At 49.4% G+C, this 18,974-nt stretch overlaps 2 protein-coding genes across 5 annotated transcripts; one reads left to right on the top strand and one right to left on the bottom strand.

Annotated features, from left to right (window-relative positions):
- The first annotated feature begins 773 nt into the window (after positions 1-773).
- Positions 774-6,074, top strand: NSMCE1 (NSE1 component of SMC5/6 complex). 2 transcript variants are annotated; one of them, XM_014063520.2, is made up of 7 exons: positions 774-925; positions 1,101-1,222; positions 1,399-1,476; positions 3,350-3,496; positions 3,598-3,714; positions 4,956-5,076; positions 5,449-6,074. In XM_014063520.2, the coding sequence occupies exons 1-7, from the start codon at positions 808-810 to the stop codon at positions 5,532-5,534; spliced, it is 789 nt and encodes a 262-aa protein (XP_013918995.1). In that variant the 5' UTR covers positions 774-807; the 3' UTR covers positions 5,535-6,074. The 2 variants fall into 2 exon arrangements, with proteins under 2 accessions (XP_013918995.1, XP_013918996.1); XM_014063521.2 differs by lacking the exon at positions 4,956-5,076.
- KDM8 (lysine demethylase 8 (putative)) lies at positions 3,129-10,032 on the bottom strand. 3 transcript variants are annotated; one of them, XR_015698444.1, is made up of 8 exons: positions 9,562-10,032; positions 9,287-9,480; positions 9,049-9,181; positions 8,797-8,838; positions 7,047-7,196; positions 6,578-6,670; positions 6,196-6,412; positions 3,129-3,762 (listed from the first exon to the last, which is right to left on the bottom strand). XR_015698444.1 is itself a non-coding variant. In XM_087728654.1 (7 exons), the coding sequence occupies exons 1-7, from the start codon at positions 10,015-10,017 to the stop codon at positions 6,248-6,250; spliced, it is 1,233 nt and encodes a 410-aa protein (XP_087584780.1). In that variant the 5' UTR covers positions 10,018-10,032; the 3' UTR covers positions 6,075-6,247. The 3 variants fall into 3 exon arrangements, 1 of the variants encoding a protein (XP_087584780.1); XR_015698445.1 differs by lacking the exon at positions 3,129-3,762 and adding an exon at positions 3,791-3,938; XM_087728654.1 differs by lacking the exon at positions 3,129-3,762 and having other exon boundaries at positions 6,075-6,412.
- Between the last annotated feature and the right edge of the window lie 8,942 nt (positions 10,033-18,974).

Here is an 18,974-nt window from a genome sequence, read left to right as displayed (position 1 = left end):
ACAGAGGGAGAGAATCAGGATCACTTGAAGGGCTAATAGCACTTTAGAAGGCCACGCTTGGAATATGGCATCCAGTTTTGGCCACCATGACACAAACAGGATGTTGAGACTAGAAAGGCGGAGAAGAGCTTCAAAGTTGACCAGGGGCTGGATGCTAAATTGCATGGTGAACGCTTGCAGGGATTGGGTTGCTCTAGTCTCTGGAAGAGAAGGATAAGTGGGATGACTTATGCTGGGTGGCATAAGGCTCCTGTCTTGAGCAGAGGGTTGGGCTAGAAGACCTCTGAGCTCCCCTCCAACCCTAAGCTTCTATGTTCGATACGTTCACCGCCTTGAGTCGTAAATGAAAAGGGCCAGGTGAAAATACAACGGCAGAGAGGCAGCTCCTTACTGGGTCCCACCCAGCAGCCCAGCACTGGGCACGGCCGGAGGGGCCACCAAGGCCAGGCGGGTTCCCGCGCTTCCCAGGCCGGCGTTTCCAAGGCCTCTCGGAGCGGCCCTTTCACCCCTCCAAAGCTCGGGTCGGGGGCTCTGGTTTCCGTGCCAGCCGGGGGACCCCTCCCCCGGGAACTGCAGGCGCCCCTTCCTCGCCCACCCTGAAGGAGTCTCAGGCGACGTGGGATCATCCGCCCCCACAGAGGCCACGCGCCCCTCCCCACTCTCCACCCCGCATCAGCCAGGAAGGTGCCCACGGGCACATCCCTCCTCCCCGCCGCCAGAGGGCGCTGCGGAGACTGGAGGAGGCGCGCTAACGAGCCGTCTTGGCCGGAAAGCGCGGGCAGAAGCCCCGCCCTCGGAGCCCTCGCCATGGCCGCCGCGCTGAGCGACGCGCACCGGCGCTTCCTGCAGGCGCTGCTGGCCCGCGGGGTGGTGGAGGCGGCCGAGGCGGAGCGGCTGCGGCGGCTGTGCTGCCAGCGGCACCCGGGTCAGTGGGGCCGCTCGGGGGTCCCGGCCGCCTCCGCACAAGCCTGGCCCGGCTGGGGCGACGCTCGCGGTCCCTCCCGGAGGCTCTGCTGGCCCTGGGCCCGGAGGGAGGGGGGAGGGAGGGGGCTCGGGGGGCGACGGCGGCCTGACGCTCCCCCCGCCGTGTCTCCCGGCAGCACCCGGCGGCAGCGAGCAGCTGGACGACTTCGTGGGCGCCCTGAACGAGCAGCTGCAGCCTCTCTCCATGGAGATCCGGAAAGGCTCGGCGGAAGACAGCGGCAGGACCTATGTCGCCCTGGTGAGCTACCGGTTGAGGCGGCGTGCCGGCCCCTTCGGGCAGCCGGAAACCTCGGGGATGGTGACCCCTTGAACCGAAGAGCCCGGAGCTGCGTGGGCTCCTCGCCCAGAGTCCCCGGCAGCGCTGAGCCGTCCAGGCCGGCCCTTAGTCCGCCCCCCCATTCCTTTCCATCCCAGGTCAATCTGGCGGAAACCAACATCACCAAAATGGCCAGCGACTTCTCTGAAAGCGAGCTGGAGCTGTTCAAAAAGACGGTAAGTAGCTGCCTTTAACCAGTGCCCAGGAGTGCTGCTGCGGTTACTCAGGAGAAGCACAGAGGCGTTGGGCGCAATAACTGGGACTGCAGTTCAAATCTCACCAGGCTGAAGGTTGACTCAGTCTTCTACTTGGTCAGTAAAACGAGGACCGAGATTGTTGGGGTCAATAGGCTGACTCTGTAAACCGCTTGGAAGGCTGTGAAGCTCTGTGAAACAGCATAGAAGTGGTTCACCGACAAAAGGGCGAACGACAAAACCGCATTCTAAAGCGCTCCGACGAATGAGCGCTGAATCGCGCCGACAACAGTGCGGTGACAGAAGTGCGCTGTAAAACTAACCCTAACGCTACACCTAACGCTAAACCTAACCCTTAAGTTAAATTGGCTTTCTGTTGACGCGCTGTTGTAAAGCGCCCTTTTGTCTCTGCGCTGTTGTTGGCACGTTGATGATGTCGCAGTTTTAGCGACGCGGTTTTGTCGTGCGCGCTTTTGTCGGGTCATGCATAGAAGCTACTTCAGAGCACTCGCCCAAGGCAGAGCTTGCAGTCTGTCCAGCGCATTGATACAAGGGGCCTTTTCCCAACTCTGGGCAAAATAGCCTTCAGATCTTGGTTTGGCACGCAACAGAACGATAAGGCAGCCGTGATCTTCCTCCTGTTCCTGTGACTGCCCCTGTCCTGCTCCATCTGCCTGGTGAGGGTGGTCAGCTTTGATTCACGGCAGAGACAGCAGAAACACATAATTTGTAGCACTTTGAGAATGAAGCTGAGTGAATTGGAGCTACTGATGAAAGTAGAGGGATTCTGCTAAGATAGTTAGATAAATTCTGGACACCACAGTAACCCCATGGTTTAACATTTACGTTTTATTGAATTGAGCTGGAGCAGCTGAAGGCTCTGGCACCCTTGAGGTGGTCCAGCTTTAGATTCCCCTCAGCCAGGATGTGCTATTTGCTTCCTCTCCATTAATTCTGCTAAAAGATTTGGGAGAGCAAGTAGGAGAGGAACTGCCTTGTATACCTTCTGTTAAGTTTTAGCAGCTCCTCAATCTCTAGTATTTTGTGCTGTCAAGTGGCCTGAATATGTTCTAAATAATCCATGAGGGCTTCTGGGTGGTCTCCAAGCTTGGCTGTTGGTTGCAATGGTGATGTCTATGGAGATTCTGAGTCATCCAGATCATAGTTATCTCAAATGTGCTTTTTTAGAAATGCAACTGGATGCAAATGCATCAGTTGTGGTGATAGGGGGATGGAAGGATAGGTACTGACAGGAGGGTGGTAAATTGCACTGATGATGTTCCCTACTCGGGTAAGGAAACATCTGCAAGCAAGCAGTCTAGCTCACAAAGCAGCAAGGACCCCATAGTTAAACTCTGAGCTACAGAGATTCTTTCTTCAGAATAATCCAAACGGTTTGATATGACCAATCACAAAACCTTTCCTAGAATGGACTGCTGAAGCGGAGAGGATTCTGCAGGATGTAGACCTGACCTGACATTCTGTTGTCCTTGTTTTTTTCTTGAAGCATTTCAGCAATTTTAGGATACAGCTACTTTTTTCTCTTCTGTTTTGGCCCATATGTGATATATAAAACGGTCTGTAGAGATAAAAACAAAAATACAATACAAATCTCCCCAGGACTGTAGCCATAATTACCTATTCCAGGAAAAAACACATTTATTAAGTTCTAATTGACGATAGTTTAGTTCCTACATGCATCCTGTCTCTTGGCTCCTGTTGGGCCAGGGGAAGAGGGGAATAACCCATCAGTCACACCATCCCCGATTGAAAACTATTGGGATGGGGAGTGCCTAAGATGTTGGAGCCAAGGAAGGTTTTGGCCAAAGTAACATTAGGTCCTTTATTTTTGCAGCTGGACCTGATCCTGCTGTCCGGGAACGGCTTTGCATCGTCCACCGAAATCTTGAACTTGGCTGACCAGTTGAAGCCAAAGAAAATGAAGAAAATGGAGGTGGAACAAGTGCTCCAACAGCTGGTGCAGAAGAAGTGGCTGTGTGAGGTGGGCAAAGGTCTCAGTGGTGACAGGCACATCACACCTCCTACACAGGAGAGGCTGATGGCCTCCAAGGAGGATTGACAACTGGTTGATTTGTTTTACAGAAAGAAGGGGAGTACACCCTGCACGTCCGCAGCATCCTTGAACTGGAACAGTACATCTTCCGCCATTACCCAGAGTCTGCCCGGAAATGCCATATCTGCCACAGCCTTTCTGTTCAGGTAACTCTACCAGCCCATCTTGTGGCAGGTGCTAGAGACATGGATCACCTGTAAAAAATCAGTAGTGGATTGATAATGGTGAACTAACCTTTCATCAGGGACACGGTGGCTCAGGGGCTAAGATGCTGAGCTTGTTGATCAGAAAGGTTGGCAGTTCGGTGGTTCGAATCCCTAGCGCCACATAATGGAGTGAGCTCCCGTTACTTGTCCCAGCTTCTGCCAACCTAGCAGTTCGAAAGCACATATAAAAATGCAAGTAGAAAAAATAGGAACCACCTCTGGTGGGAAGGTAACAGGGTTCCGTGTGCCTTCGGTATTGAGTCATGCCAGCCACATGACCACGGAAATGTCTTCGGACAGTGCTGGCTCTTCCTCATTGAAATGGAAATGAGCACCGCCCCCTAGAGTCAGGAACGACTAGCACATATGTGCGAGAGGAACCTTTACCTTTACATCAGTTGCAGTTGTCATACCTTGTAAACAAAATCTGTTAGTAGACAAGAGGGCTACCAGACTCCTGATGTTTGGCTACCACAGACGAATGCAGCTGCTGCCCTGCAGTTCCCAGCTGTAAGTAAGTGATGTGCCAAACCCTCCTCATTAAGATGGTCAACCCCTTGAGTGAATTCCTGCCCATTTAGCAACTCTTCTTTGGACTTCTTGCAAAAAAGGGAGTCTCCTTGCTCAAGTGGTTTGGCCCCTCTGGAATCAGGGCTCCCAGCACAGCAAAGGCTGGAAGGTCCCTGACAGTGGATGGGCAGTTTTGGGGGAGGGGGGTCTTCCTGCTTGTAAGATTCTGTTCTGGAGGCCTGAGTGACACAGCTTTGCCATCTCACTTGAACACACAAGGCTAAAAATAATTAGAAGCCATCAAATGCATTTCTAGACTCTCCTACAGAGCAGCTGATGGTGATAACAACAGCACTTACTTGTATATCACTTCACAATGTTTTAGTCCTCTCTAAACAGTTTACAGAGTCAGCCTCTTGCCCCCAACAATCTTACCCACCTCCGAAGGATGGAAGGCTGAGTGAGCCTTAGAATAGAGGAGAAGCTTAGAGCCAAGTCTGTTTATGGAACGCTGCCACCCCCTTGTTCCCTTGGAGGGAGACAAGGGACTGAAGATTCTGGCAGCATCATTTTGTCCCAGCCCATCAAAACCCCTGAAGAGGCAAAATAATCTGCTCAGAGGCATCTCCTTGGTCTGTACATGTGACTCAACGGCACAGCTTCCATTTCAGAGTCAAGTGTGCGAGGACTGTGGAATTGTGCTCCATTGCTCTTGCCTTTCCAAGTACTTCCAAACACAACCAGAGCCCCGTTGCCCTCACTGCAAGCAGTTTTGGCCTCACAGGATTCCAGGTAAAAACCGCAAGGTGGCGTGTCTGTCTGTGGCCTTATCTTTCTTTCCTAGGGAGGCGAGGACAACCTGGCCGCAGTGTCTGGTCAATACAGGCAATTTGGCCGTTCATTCATTTTATGAGATTGCAAGACTTTGCTTTGGGCTGGAAGAGGCAGCCTCGTTTAAATAGAGGCTCTTTAGAGGGGGGAACCAAACGAAAACGGCCACATTTCAAAAGTGCAGAACTAGTCTGCCCCTCAGAGCCAAAGCCTTTCTTCCCATGAGATGTCCTGCCATCACCATAAAAGTGCTGGCTCTGGGATGTGAACCAACACCATTCTGGCTTAGTTTCCTTCTTCAGCTCATCCTGCATTTTCTCCTTTGCTATGCAGACCTGCATTCTCCCAGCCAGTTGCCCTCAAGTGCCAGGAGAGAGAGCAGGAAGGCCTCCAGGATGGGCTTAAGGCACCAGCAATAGCAGCAGCAGCCTCTGACGTCTCGGATGACACGGAGGAGCGGGTTCTTTCTCTGGGTGGACCTGGACAAAGTGGGCCTTTGTGGGGCTTAAGAGCTGAAACTGCACAAGGGCTTGTGCCATTTTTATTGGCCGCCACATTGCCTTCTTTTTGCTTTGAGTGGTGGTTTGGCAGTTGGCCTGCCACTTATTTACTATCTGTGGAGCATTGTCCTCAACATTTCTCCTTTATTTTATAAAGGGAATCACTGTAGATCTTGTCCCAATGAGCACAACTGGACATGTCTGAGCACTTACTCCACTCACCCAGCAGGCCATCCCTGCCTTCTCAAAGACATTTTACCCTTGGCATCACTCACCCCCTCTGAATGGGAGGGACTTGAGTGGGTTGTAGATCCATTAGGGAATTTTAATTTCTTTGCATACCTCACCCAAGAGCGGATCGATCCCCCTTCGGGACTCTGCAGGATGACTTGCTTAAGCTGTAATGTTAGTAGCTGCGAGTGACCTGTTTTCTACTGACAAAATAAACTTGGGACTGAATATTGCAAAGTGTGTTATTCCAGGGCATTTGGAAGTAGCAGGACCTAGAGGACTAGATTATTCTGCTTGCTGCATCTTTGGGCGGGTGTGATTTTCTTGGATCAGCCATGACATTCTGTACCTGCACCTATTCTTGGTTCCTCTTGATCTGGTTCTTCTGTTCTCAGCATAAACTAGGACCACCAGAAGCTAACAGAGAAGCTCGTGTCCAGGGCTCGAACATAATGCCAGTAACTAGCTGGGATAAACAGGACCTCTCCAGGGCTCAAGATACAGTCTTGAAATGCAGCTGCCTTGAAGTTAGGAAACTTCACTAAGTCAGGGTGTTCTACATCGACCTGCAAAAGAAATGTCTTTTGACATTTTGACTTGACACTTCAAGATCAAGAATGCCCTCCTTACAACCTCAGTAAATGTCTTTGTCCCTAGGTGCCTGTGGCAAAGCCTTAAAAAATCGCAGTGGACTAGTGGCCATCGTTTCATAAGTTGCAGGTGTCACCCACCTGGCTGGTGTTGTGAAGAAGGTGCCCTTCGTGTGGATACAGTTTTTCAGACTGATCAGGAGAGAATAGGCGGACGTACTTCCGTCCCATCACCTGAAAATGGGAACATGAAAAGTTAATTGGCTGTCATGATGGGGAGATGTACTTTCGTTTCTACAGGGATGGCACGATTTTTTCATGCCCTGAGAGTTAGAAGGAAAGCCCTGGAAGGTGTCCCTTTTTCTACTAATTCACAGGGCAAAGTTAGCCGCCTGCTCTGAAGGCACTTGGAAAACCCAGCAAATATCTCTAGTGCCCCATCAATAATTTGGTCCAATTGAAGCAGTGGGAAATTAATTTTTGGCGATGCCAGAAGTTGGGTAAAGATGGTGGTCCAGAGGAACTTATTGCCTGAAATGTTATGTGAAGAATGACAAAGGGTCGGCATTGTGTCTGCCCTGGCAAAAACTTCTGAAGGATGTAAACAAACCTGGACCAAGAAATTTTGTTGCGGATCCTGGTGGAGAGGTGAGATGGTCCCTGATGGGCCAAACCAGGCATTGATGGTGATCTCTTCTTCCTCATTTTTGCCCAGGCAACAATAGTCCGGGATGCCAATGTCTTCCTTCAGCTCTGGGATCTGGTGATATCCCATCAGAAGTAAATGTCAAGAGTGTGTCTGAGGTATTGCATCATGCAGAGAACAAGATCTGTAGGTACCTTGCCATTAAAATCTTAGGCATCTTATGGGAGTGTAAAATTTACACTGTAAAATATATTGCGTGAAAGCATCAGAAAGAGAAAGGAGAGGACACTTATGTCTCTCACCAGCATATGACCTCAGCGGTAAATTGCATATGTGGAAGGGTAACTTTCTCCAGCGATATTGGGAGGCATTAGGCTAGCATGCCTGTTTGCTGGATCAACCCTATTGGCTCCCGCAAGAGCCAGCAGCAGTTGCTCCTCTTCTCCACCTCAACCTGGCCTTTTAATCACCCTGTGCACCCTGCTCCTTTGCCTTGAATCAGAGAGACCGATAGCCAAATTTGGACTCCAGTCTGACCCCCCCCCCCCCCCGTAGCTTGTGGGATGTTGCCCAAAAGACCTTCCATCTGATGTATGCCACTCTGCGGCAATTCACAGGCAGTTATTTCTGCCTTGGGATCCACCATGCTCAGTCCCAACACTGATGCCTTCCCCTCCTTGCTCAGGGTACCTCTTTGGTAGAGTAAGAAAAAGGGAGGCAGGACGAGGTTGCTAAAAAATAGAAATAATACTGGATGTAGCCATACACTCAATGCCGTTTAGAGCAAGCACGGCTATCTCATACAAATATATTTCCACAGCAAGAAGCACCAATACAGTACTCCCTATGCAACAATACCAATGGAGCTTTACCACTGGGGTGGGCAATGGGCTTTTGCTATGGAATCCGAGGGGTCTACTTTCAACTCCTTCCTGTGATGAGTGGCAGCTGCAGCGTTCCCCAGTGGGGTGCTTTGGGGCATAGCTGCCATCAATCCAGGCCAGTGTGGTGGATGATCTGCATCCAGAGTCAGGATGCAAAACATCCAAAAGTGCTCCAGGATGCAGGGAGCTACTGCAGCAGCATGAGACAACATGGCTGGTCTACAAGGGACAGGATCTTCCCCAGTAAGGTTTAATAAGATGTTGATTTGCTTCTGGATGCAATTCAAAGTGCTGGTTGTCACGTTCAAAGCCCTTCATGTCTTGGGAGCAGGTTATCTGAAGGACTGTCCATCACATTTACCAACTCACCACAGCAGGGAAGCAGGACCAAGAACAGCCTTCTCTGTGGTGGCTCCCTAACCTGTGGAATACCATCCCCATGGAGTTAAGATTGGCCCCCATTCTTGCAAGGCCCTGAAGCCCTCCGTTTTGCCAACGGGCCAGGAGACCCAAGTGAGATGGAGCCCATCAAGTGGCTTATCTGATTGTTATGCCAGGAGAGTGACAGGTTTATGGTTTTTGTATTGGGCTTTTATCCTTTTATGCCCAGAGTCACTGACTCAGGCAGGCAGCATATTTTTCATAAATAAATGAATTGGGGGTGGGGCAGGATTAGGCTTCTGACAACTCTTTTTCATCAAGAGATCTGTGTGTGAAGGGTGCCTGGGGGGAGGGGGGGCTGAGTCCTTTGGCCCCTGAGAACACACTGGGGTGATTTGGGGCAAAGAGAAGCCCTGTTTTCTAGGATCCACAGGAATTTCTGCATTTACCTGGTCAAAAAGCTGGTGCTGAGCAAGGTATCCCTTGGGATTCTGGCATGAAAAGGAAGAGGCAGAAAAAATAGACAAGAGTCATGAGAGGCAAAATCAGCCTTTGCAGCAGGCTCCTGCCTCCCTCTTTGCCCCTGTCAAGGCTGACCCAGATCACAGGCCCTGCCCGCCCCTCCCTCTCCCCATGAAGAGGGGCTCTGCCTGCTGGGAAGAATCCCCCATGAGGTCAGAAGCTGAAGGAAGAGCCCAGACCGCCTGCTCGACGAACTGCCTGATGAACTCTGCCACCGTCATGAGATTTTGGGACCAATCCTGGTCGGTGTAGCGAGCGCCCAGCTCCACAGGGACGGTGCGGTTGCCGGCCAACTGCAGCAGGTAATCCACGCTGCGGCAAGAAAAGGCGAAGATTGGAGAGATTTCACCCCCGCTTCCTTTGCTGCGGATCCAGGGTGGGCGGGCAGGGAGAGCGGAGCAGCCGCGGGACCCTCACCTCCACTTGCGCAGGCAGGGCCAGTGCTCCACCACGCCCTCCAGGACCAGCGGCGCCCCGGGCAGCAGGAAGCGCTCGCGGAAGCGCTGCAGGGACGGGCGCCGCGCTCGAGTCACCGGCGTGCCCTCCGCCGCCGCCGCCGCTCCCTCCTCCTCCTCCTGTTGCTGGGCCGGCGGGCGCTCCGTGCGCGGCTTCTGCGGTGGGTGGAGGGGAGGGGTGAGGGCGCCCCCCTGCCCCGCGGGCCCCTCCGCCTCCTCTCCCTCCCGCCATCCTACCTTGCGGGGCGGGGCCTCCGGGGCGGGCAGCAGGCGCTGCAGCAGCGCGGCCAGGCGGGGCAGCTCGGGGCCAGGCGCGCCCAGCAGCAGCCCCATGTCGCAGGCGCGCAGGGCCTCGGCGCAGGGCCCCCGCGCCCGGCACAGGCAGAGCGCGCGCAGCAGGCAGGCGTAAGCGAAGAGGCGGCGCCAGGCGCGTCCCACACAGTGCCACGGGCCCTCCTGCAGCCGCTCCCACGCCCAGTCGCCCAGCCGCTCCGCCGCCCGCAGGCAGCCGTCCCGCGCCGCCGCCGGCCACCCGTCCGCCGCCTCGGCCTGGCCCAGCAGCGCCGCCGTCTCGCTCAGCAACGCCGCCGCGCCCGCGCCCACCTCCGCCGCCCCCACGCCCGGCCCGGCCCGCGCGGCCCGCAGCACCTCCGCCGGCTCCAGCGCCGCCCAGGCCGCCCCGTCCCCGCTCATGGCGCGCCCGCCCGCCCGGAGTCAGTCTGGCCAGAGCGGCGCCCGCCAGGCGTCACTCAAAGGCGCCGCGGGAGCTCCGCGCTTGCGCAGACGGTCGCTTCCCACCGCCGCTGCTCTTGCGCGGCGTTCACCCAGCAGGACGCCAGGGGGCGGGCTGGCCGCGCTGCCGCTTCCGAGTCGCTGCGTGGGCGGGGTTGCGGCATGGTGGGCGGAGCTGCGGCGGCAGGGGAGGAACTTTCGCCATCTGCAGGCCCAAGCCCCGCTCCTGTGGGCGAGTTCAGCCGATGCCCCCGCCCCCCGAAGACCCTGGTTGAGTCTGGCGGCTCTTGGGGGGACGGGGTGTTCAGCTTTTTCTCAGCCAACTTTCAGGATGCCTAGACTTCAACTCCCAGAACTCTGCTATGCTGGTTGGGGGATTCTGGGAGTTGAAGTCCACACCCTTTAAAGTTACCAAGGTTGGGAAAAACTATTTGAATCTATGATTAATTCTGACTGTGCAGCAGATCGGAAAAGCCACGGCTCCTGGCATCTCTTGGCCTGGAGCTTTGGGAAGAGAAGGGAGACCCCTTGGAGCCGCCTGCGCTCTGCCTCCTCCTGCTTGGGAGAAAGGCGATGACAATCCCCAGGTGCTGGGCTGAGCTTTTAGTTGGTTATGAAACAAAATTCTTATCTACCTGGTCACCTTTGGCCGATGATGTTGGTCCTGAAGGATGGCTTTTAACAGCTGTGCCTTTGCCTGACTGGCTCATGACTTGTATATAAGCCACAGTGGTGCAGTGGTTAGAGTGCAGTACTGCAGGCTACTTCTGCTACCTGCAATTTGGCAGTTTGAATCTCACCAGGCTCCAGGTTGACTCAGCCTTCCTTCCTTCTGACGTTGGTAAAATGAGGACCCAGATTGTTGGGAGCAAATAGACTGACTCTGTAAACCACTTAGAGAGGGCTGTAAAGCATTGTGAAGTGGTATAGAAGTCTAAGTGCTATTGCTATAAGGGTCCACTCCAAGGGGGATGGGGTACCCCCTCGGAAATTGCTTCCCAGTAACCCCTTTATTGGCCAGTAAAACTTTCTTTTCCTTTCCACCTATCTGGTATGGGCCTGCACCCAAGGTAAAAGCTTTCTTGGGAAACACTTTCCTTGGGGAGTCCAAGCGACTGCTGGGTGTTGCTAGCAGACAGCTCCTTGCCCCCTCACTCAATATTGTAGTATTATGATTGGCCTTGATTGGCCCAATGATGTTAACTATCTGGGGTAATCTTAAAGCTGCTTGTGCCCTGGTTGCTTCAAGGCACAGCCAATTAAGGTGGTCCAGAATTGAAGTTGGGGTGTCCCTGAGCTGCTCAAAAGGTTCAGCATATCTGGAGGTCCCTCTGTTTTATCTGCTCTGCCCAGGTAAAGGTGGTGGTGAGAGAAGGATGCAACTGCCCTAAATAGGGTCCTCTGAGGGGAAGCATGTGCAGTTTAGTAACTTGCCCTCCCCCCATTTCACAAAGGGCTGAAGAATCAAACAGTGGGATAAATGCTGAATCTGCCAAAGTAATTGCAACCTCCTGGATTTCTTTAAATTTCTCATAATTTGGATCAGATAAACAACAGTATAGCCCTGCAGCTAATTCATGTTTGTGGTACTAGAGTGGTTTTATGGAATAATCTGGACTTCTAGTGTTTCTACAATGTTAGATTTTATCCAGAACAGTATTTCTTCCATTGCAACCTCCCATTTAGTTCCTGTAAAGTTTAGGGCTGCAGCAACACTCACAGGCCTCTAAATGCTGAGGGTGGCTAGTTATTCCAGGTCTTCCTCCTTTTAAGTTAGGCAGCAAGCACGACGGACTATCATAAAACGGCAGCCGTGGGTTGACGGGTCTTTCTGGCCATTTTGAGGCCAGTGCCCAGGGCTGCTTCTCCCACTCACGGGGCATGGGTTCAGTGCTGGGATCCTGTTCCTCAGTGATATATCCAGAGGCCGCCCCTTGCTTTGATGCTGCTGCAAGAGGTTTTGATTGCGGTGCTCACTTTTGAAGCCTTGAGTACCCTTCCAGAGTTGTAAAGGCAACCCCCGTACCTGGCAATTCTCATTTATTCAAGAGGTGCTCTTGGTGAAGTGATTTTCAGATGCAAAAGTTCGTTTTTTCTGCTCCAACTCTTGCCGCAGAGACACAAAGGATCACACATCCGGCTGTTAATTGTGTGTATGTGCATGTGTACACCCTGGGAGAAAAAGAAATCTACCACAATCTTGGTAAAAATTAAAAGGTTTTCTTAGTGGAAAAGCCTGGCCTAAAAGGAGTGATTGTGGCTGGAATGGCTCTGCTTAATGTGACTGATGGCTGTGCTTGCCCTACTTAGCCTTGCTTTTCTTCTAAAAAAAAGCTTGTAGAGTAATATTCAAGTTCTAAGTACACACAGGGTCTGATTAAAGCCTCTACACAAAACAAACTCCAAGCAGGAGTCCATGTTCTGTGTTTATCTAACTCCTTTCTTGAATAAGCCTTTGTGTTGCTTTGTGAATCCTCCATAATCCCTTCGCCATCTTCTCCCAAGCTTAGATTTCCAACACTCTGGGAAAGAGAAGTGGATGATGGCTCCCCAGTGGGAGCTGTTTTAAAGAACAGACTTGCATTCCCCAGAATGCGATTCGATACCTTGTCGGTCTCTGCCTTCGGGAGTCTCCCTTGGCTGGTTCTGTGCACCATGAGCTAGAGGCGAAGATTTTGGTCTTCTCTGCCTAAGGAGAACAGAGACCTGTATGGTTGGAAAGAGCTGCTCTGAGAAGTGGCATCTGGCTGTGTGGTGTCTTTCTCTTCCCCAAGGATGAACAGGTTACTAGGCCAGGTCCTGGCCAGCTCTTGGCAACAGAACAGTCATGAAGGCTCAGTAGATATAATTGCCAGAGTGATTACTTAGCACCCATCCTAGAAAGCCTTAAATTGTTCCCCTCAAATTAATATTCTTTTTTTCACAGAGAACAGCTGGTCCACAGCTTGAACGCAACAGCTAAGATAAATTAAATAAAAGAAGCAATAAAATTCAAACATAATTTAATTTGTGGTACATGCAGATGCTGGCAACATTTAAAATACAACAAAATATGTGAATGTCAGCAAACTCCAATAACTGCTTGGTACTCATTACTGCAGAGGTCACAAAAACAAAATAAAGCAAGATTAATGTGGCAAAGCCCGAGATAGAGTGACTCTTTGAAGGACCAAGACTTGTGAATTCAGGAAGACTTTCAGGCCTCAAGTGGCATTTCTCCTTGCCAAGCCCAGCTGCAGTTTGTTGTGTTGTTCCTGGAGGGGGATAGAGGTGGTGGGGGGACAAGAGTGTACTCTTATTTATATCATGCATTTCTATTTATGAAGCTGGGGTTTAAACTAAGCATCATTTCAGATGGAGAAACAGTTGCCAGCCTGGGTGCTTGAGTCAGGATTAATAGAGTCCCCAGTATAGAATGATAGCAGATGTTGACTTTATGGACTTGGGTTTGAACAGCATGTGCTGCTTTGTTTTGTTTCATTATTTTTTTGTATGCTACGCTGAGTCATGTTGTCTGAATTGGACAACCATAATGATCTTTCAAATAAATAAATAAATAAATAAATAAATAAATAAATAAATAAATAAATAAATAAATAAATACACCTACACAAAAGAAAAATAATTAAAACGGTTCTTTAGAAACAGGCTCAAAGAAACTGGAAAACATGAAAGTATGAAGAACGTTTGCAGGAACTGGGCATGGCTAGTCTAGTGAAGAGAAGGACCAGGGGAGACAGGATAGGAGTCTTCCAATATTTGAAGGACTGTCGCAGAGAGGAGGCGGTCAAGCTATTTTCCAAGGTACCCGAAGGCAAAGAATAATGGATGGAAACTGATCAAGGAGAGATTCAACCTAGAAAGATGGAGGACTTTTCTGACAGTGAGAACAATCAACCCATGGAACAGAAGTTGCCTTTGGAAGTTGTGGGAGCTTCATCACTGGAAGCTTTCAAGAAGAGACTTGACTGGCGCCTGTCAGAAATGGTGTAGGGTCTCCTGCTTGGGTGGGGGGTTGGACTAGAAGACCTACAAGGTCCTTCCAACTGTTATTCTGTTATCTGTAGTACTAGATCATGGGACTTTTTGGAAGTTTATCTGGGCTACCATTGGGATGACTTGTAGCATCAGCTTTCTTGCTAATGAACTTCCTTCTTTTAAGCAACAACAAAAGACATGGAATCTTAGGACTGGGAAAAGCTGTTTTGTCTAATGCTCTGCTTTATTTACAGATCCAAATGAAAGTGCTCTGGGTTTGCCATAGGCTGTCTCCTGCTCTGCATGAGACTGGGAATTTTCTCATAGAGGGGGCAAGAATTCAAAGGGGAAGAGCAGGAGGCCTTTGCCCACAAAGGCCTGAGGGCCTTTGTGGGCAAAGGTGACTTCACTGGTATGGCAATATGAGATTTTATAGTCAGAAAAGTTTTGGTTTCCCATTTCTCAGCACCTCTCAGCACCAGGAAGGAGGCGATTTTGCCAGGAAAGCTGCAGGGACTGACCAGGCAGCCACCAGGAGTCCAAATTGATTTTAAGGCTTTATTTTAAATTAATTTTATTTATTTCATCAAGCATTATTAGACATGCTTCTCTCTCTCTCTCTCTCTCTCTCTCTCTCTCTCTCTCTCTCTCTCTCTCTCTCTCTCCCTCCCTCCCTCCCTCCCTCTCTCTCTCACACACACACACACACACACACACACACGAGATTGCCGTTCTCAGCCCAGGTGGCCTATAAACATTTTGAGTCCCACTTCTGGGATTTTAAGAAAGTGGAGTGGGGAAAGATAGGTCTAATAAGAACTTAGCCCTGGTTCCTATTCCCTCAGCAGCTCAGCAGGATATTAATTGGCTTATTTTACTCAGGTTTCTATGCTGCTTGTTGCGGGCATGGATTTGTGTTTAGATCCTGACTTTCCAGCCTGCCATTCTACCTGCGGGCTACTGGCAAGTAGAGATTGCCATTTTGTAGTGAGTTGCCTAGTCAGGGGTGGATCTTTCTGCTTAGAAAGACACTGATCCAGTGGATTTAATGTAAAGTAATTAAATATAATTTAATTACTGTGTTCACATAAGACATTTAAAGTTGAGTGAAAACTTTACAGATGCATTGACAGAATATGCTCAACTGTGTTAATTTTAAGCTTGGATATTTTGTTATTTGAGCTTAGTTTATGGTTTACTGTTCTGTCCAATCAGAACCTCTTTTTTTAGTTCATGATTCAGTGTAAAGTGAGAACCCGGATCCTGGCTTCATTCAGCAACCTGCCCAAGCCTTATGAATGCAGCTAAAGCGTGGCGTGGCAGGAGCTCTGGTGGAATTCAGCAAAGCTGGCCTTTGAGGCAACCTGTGTGGGATTGTGCTATAAAGTATTTTTAATTGCCTCCCTGCTATTTGGAAAACGTTGAAGCCTTGCAATCTGCTTTGTAACAAATAATTAGGCTGCCACTGAGAGCAATCCGGCAGATTCCTGTATGGTCCTCTTGTGCAGGCAAATGCTATTGACTCATAAAAAGGGAAATGGGAAAAGCAGCAGGCTCGATAAATCACACCCCAGAATGGAGTGATCGGCTCCGTGGCTCATTTCTCCCGAAAGCTGCTCCGAGAAGCAGGCTGGTAAATCAGCCGGGGCGCAACTGACAAGTCAGCAGGAAGGCCGCTGCCCCCCCCCCCGGGAGCAAATCCTGCCCCTGGAGACAGGGATGCTCAGAAGAGGCACCCCTTGAGTACAAGAACACCTGGTCTCCAGTACACATTGAAGGCACCAGGAATAATGTCACCTTTCCTTGGTTAACATTATACCATCCTGCGATAGCAAAAAAATTATGACAATATGTTCTTTTACGCAAAAGTACACAACAAAACTATTTGTGAGACCCAGCAGCTGCCACTCTCCATGGAGCAGATGGCCCTGATAAAAACGCAATGCGGGGAATAGGTTGATGGAGGCATCACAGTCGCTACACCTGCCTCATCCTATTAGATGCTCAACTGCAAGAGACACGGCTGAAAGACTGCAAGAACCAGCTCTCCTATTCACGGTATTGAGCTTTACCCCCCTCCCCCCTCGGGAGCAAGATCATGGCAAGAAGAGCAACCTGCCATTTGGGGGAGGCAATGACTTATCCTGCCTTCTACGGAAAAATGGGAAGAAATGTCTTACCCAGTCATGGAAATCAATCCCCCTTGTCCTCCCCCCCCCCCATCAGAGCGAAGCTGGCCACGTCAGTTCAGGATCTTCCACGTTAACAGCATGTTGTACTTGGTGATATTTTTAAGAGCAGGAAATGTCAAACCATGGCAGAGAAGCCAAGCCCTGGAGCTGTTTTGGGCACCAAAGGAATTTCCTTGCTTCTTTTGAGTTTTTGTGGGAATTCCAATCCTTAATAAACTCTTGGCAGTTGCAGAGAATGACAAAAACTAAAAACGTTCAAATAATGCAGAAATAAATCCTCACTATATAAAAACAACATAGATTTGGAAAGGGAGATTAAGTCCAATATTCTGCCCCAAGCAGAAATTCAAGCATCCTGGCAGTCTTGCATCCTTCCACAACCTCCTCTCTCTTCTTTTTAAATTAGCTGACCCAGAGAGGGCGAAGCCTTGGAAGCGACTGGTTTGTCCGTGGCATCATGGCTGCATTAAAACTCTGAGCCTTCTGGAGCACCTCTGTTCATAGGATCTCAGTTGACAAGTCCCATGTTGGTCCCCACATCTGGACCCCTTCCTCACACCCCAGCTCTGCAGTGTTGATTCACAGGCTGCAACATCTGTGTGACCTGTAGATGGAAGCCAATAACTTTTTTTAAAATAACAACATACACACACACCCTTTTTTTTTTGCTGCATCGATTCCTGGTGGAAACTCTGACCATTTTTCTGTTGGAGAAGATTGAAGCAGTTGAGCAGCTTGGCATTTCCTTAGTTACCTGCCAGCATATGGTCCTTGTCAGACTTGATGCTTTGCAAGGAAGGGAAGATTTCCACTCCCCTGCCCTTGACTACAAACCAGTTATATGGATGATTGTTGACTGTTCTATTGTAGCTGGCTTTTTAATCTTTGTTTGCCACTTGGACTCATGGTTGAGATGGGTGGCATGTAAGGGTTGTTGTGGGAACAAAATTAAGGTAAACCCTTGAGGATCTGCTCAATCAGACTTAAGCCTCCTTAAACATCAGGAATGACAAATGTAATTAATACTTGCAGATTTTTATTGTTGCTTAGAAAATAGCTGTGGAAACATTCTGAATCAGGATTGTAGGAGGCATGATACTTTATCAATTTTCTAAATATAAAACAGTCTCACAATTACCAGTGATTATCATAGGATAATGATAGGAGAGGATTTGGGCAAAAATACATGAAGAAGGAGCTAAAAATATAGAAATTACACCCACCCCAAAGGGGAAAGGAAGAGGCTGTGATGGATAAAGGATGGGTGGGTGTGAGGGATAAATTATAAAATGTGCAATCAAAATAGGCTGTACTTCCTTAAAAAATAAAACTCAAAGACCAATCTGGAACCACAAAAATTGGAGGGGAAATATGTAACCAACAGGAAGGGCTCCTCAGTCTTGCTAAAGTTACTGAGTAATCTTGAAATGTTAGGGATTGGGCAAAGTTAATGCCTTTGATTTGAGTGGCATTACACCATCAGCCATAAATCGGGTACTTTTGCTACTTCATATATTTTTAGCAATTTTCAAGTCCTTCAATGGGACAGTTCACAGCTGTCATTTTATTCCCTCCAGACGGGGCTACTACCTCTGTATACAGATCAAATAACCACTGCCTTTCCTAGCTAATTCACACAGCTGGTGATTACTTGCCAAGCTCCTGTAATAATCATCTGGGGAAGAATTATAAATAAAATGTGTACAAGCAACAGATGTTATCACTTTAAAAATGGATCCATCATGCATCACAAAAAAATGACCCATGTAGGATTTGAGTGTTGAACTGCTAAGCAGGTGGTCTGCGGTCTTTTATAACCTCCCCCCAAATAGCAGAGCCATTGTGATTAATTCAAATTAACAGGAAGGGAGGAAAAAGGATCTCAGAGGAGCCTCCTTCCTGGGATTCCCTGGGAAAGATGTCCTTTCTTCAAACAAAGCTCTTTGTAGGTTTGTCAACTGCCAAAGGAAAAAAAATGCCGACTTGCAGTTCGTGGCTTAATTAACAAAATAAGAGAATAGCAGACTTGGAAGGGACCTTGGAGGTTCTTCTAGTCCAACCTCAGTTGTGAATTATTACAACTAAACTTATTACAACAAAATAATGGAGGAACTCTCCAAGGATATCTCATTCAAGCCCTTACTTAATGCAGGATCCGCTAAAATATTTAGGTCAGGTGGATCTCCAGCCTGCTGTGAAGGGAAACATCCTAATTCAGAAGACCTCCCTATGGCCACGTTCTCCCTTATCTCTAAAATTTATCAATTTTCCTTAGAGTTTTGATTCATTGGTTCTGGTCCTGCCCTCCGGGGAACAGAGAACAAGACCAGTCCCTCGTCAATGTAACACTTATTTCACTTTATTATTTTATTTGAATCAATTTATATGTCTGCCCATTTGGAAATGGCATAGTGGCTGACTAGCCTAGGTTTAAAAATGAACTGTACAAAATAACCTTTACATTTAAAGAAGTCACTGAATGGCCCTCTAGGACAACCCAAATCTTTAGTAAATCACAAGTGACACCAACTACTTCCTGTCCCCCATACTTGAGAAAACATCCATGTTTTTAAGTCCTTCGGGGCCAACAGAATTTCAGGGACCCAAAGGTTCTGCCACAGAAAAGGCACACACTTCCTGGGTGCTGCTGGGTGATATTCTTGAATGGATGGAATTCGGTGACCTAATGGGATAGTTAGAAATAATTGCAAAAAACGGGTCCCAGCACTACAAGTGACAACTTTTGAA

This window comes from Thamnophis sirtalis, unplaced genomic scaffold, assembly GCF_051295495.1.
Source record: "Thamnophis sirtalis isolate CommonGarterSnake01/CBP01778 unplaced genomic scaffold, rThaSir2_p1.2 scaffold_14, whole genome shotgun sequence".
NCBI classification, from domain to species: domain Eukaryota; kingdom Metazoa; phylum Chordata; class Lepidosauria; order Squamata; family Natricidae; genus Thamnophis; species Thamnophis sirtalis.
The sequence above is the reverse complement of the archived record's forward strand: the minus strand, read 5'-3'. Positions and strand labels throughout refer to the sequence as shown.

Coding starts and splice junctions, on each gene's coding strand:
- NSMCE1 (XM_014063520.2), top strand. CDS start 808: ATGGCCGCCGCGCTGAGCGACGCGCACCGGCGCTTCCTGCAGGCGCTG. Junction 3,497..3,597: donor AGAAGAAGTGGCTGTGTGAG/GTGGGCAAAGGT, acceptor TTTGTTTTACAG/AAAGAAGGGGAGTACACCCT. Junction 3,715..4,955: donor GCCACAGCCTTTCTGTTCAG/GTAACTCTACCA, acceptor CTTCCATTTCAG/AGTCAAGTGTGCGAGGACTG.
- KDM8 (XM_087728654.1), bottom strand. CDS start 10,017: ATGAGCGGGGACGGGGCGGCCTGGGCGGCGCTGGAGCCGGCGGAGGTG. Junction 7,197..8,796: donor AGCACCAGCTTTTTGACCAG/GTAAATGCAGAA, acceptor GGATATCACCAG/ATCCCAGAGCTGAAGGAAGA. Junction 6,671..7,046: donor AACAAAATTTCTTGGTCCAG/GTTTGTTTACAT, acceptor TCCCATTTTCAG/GTGATGGGACGGAAGTACGT.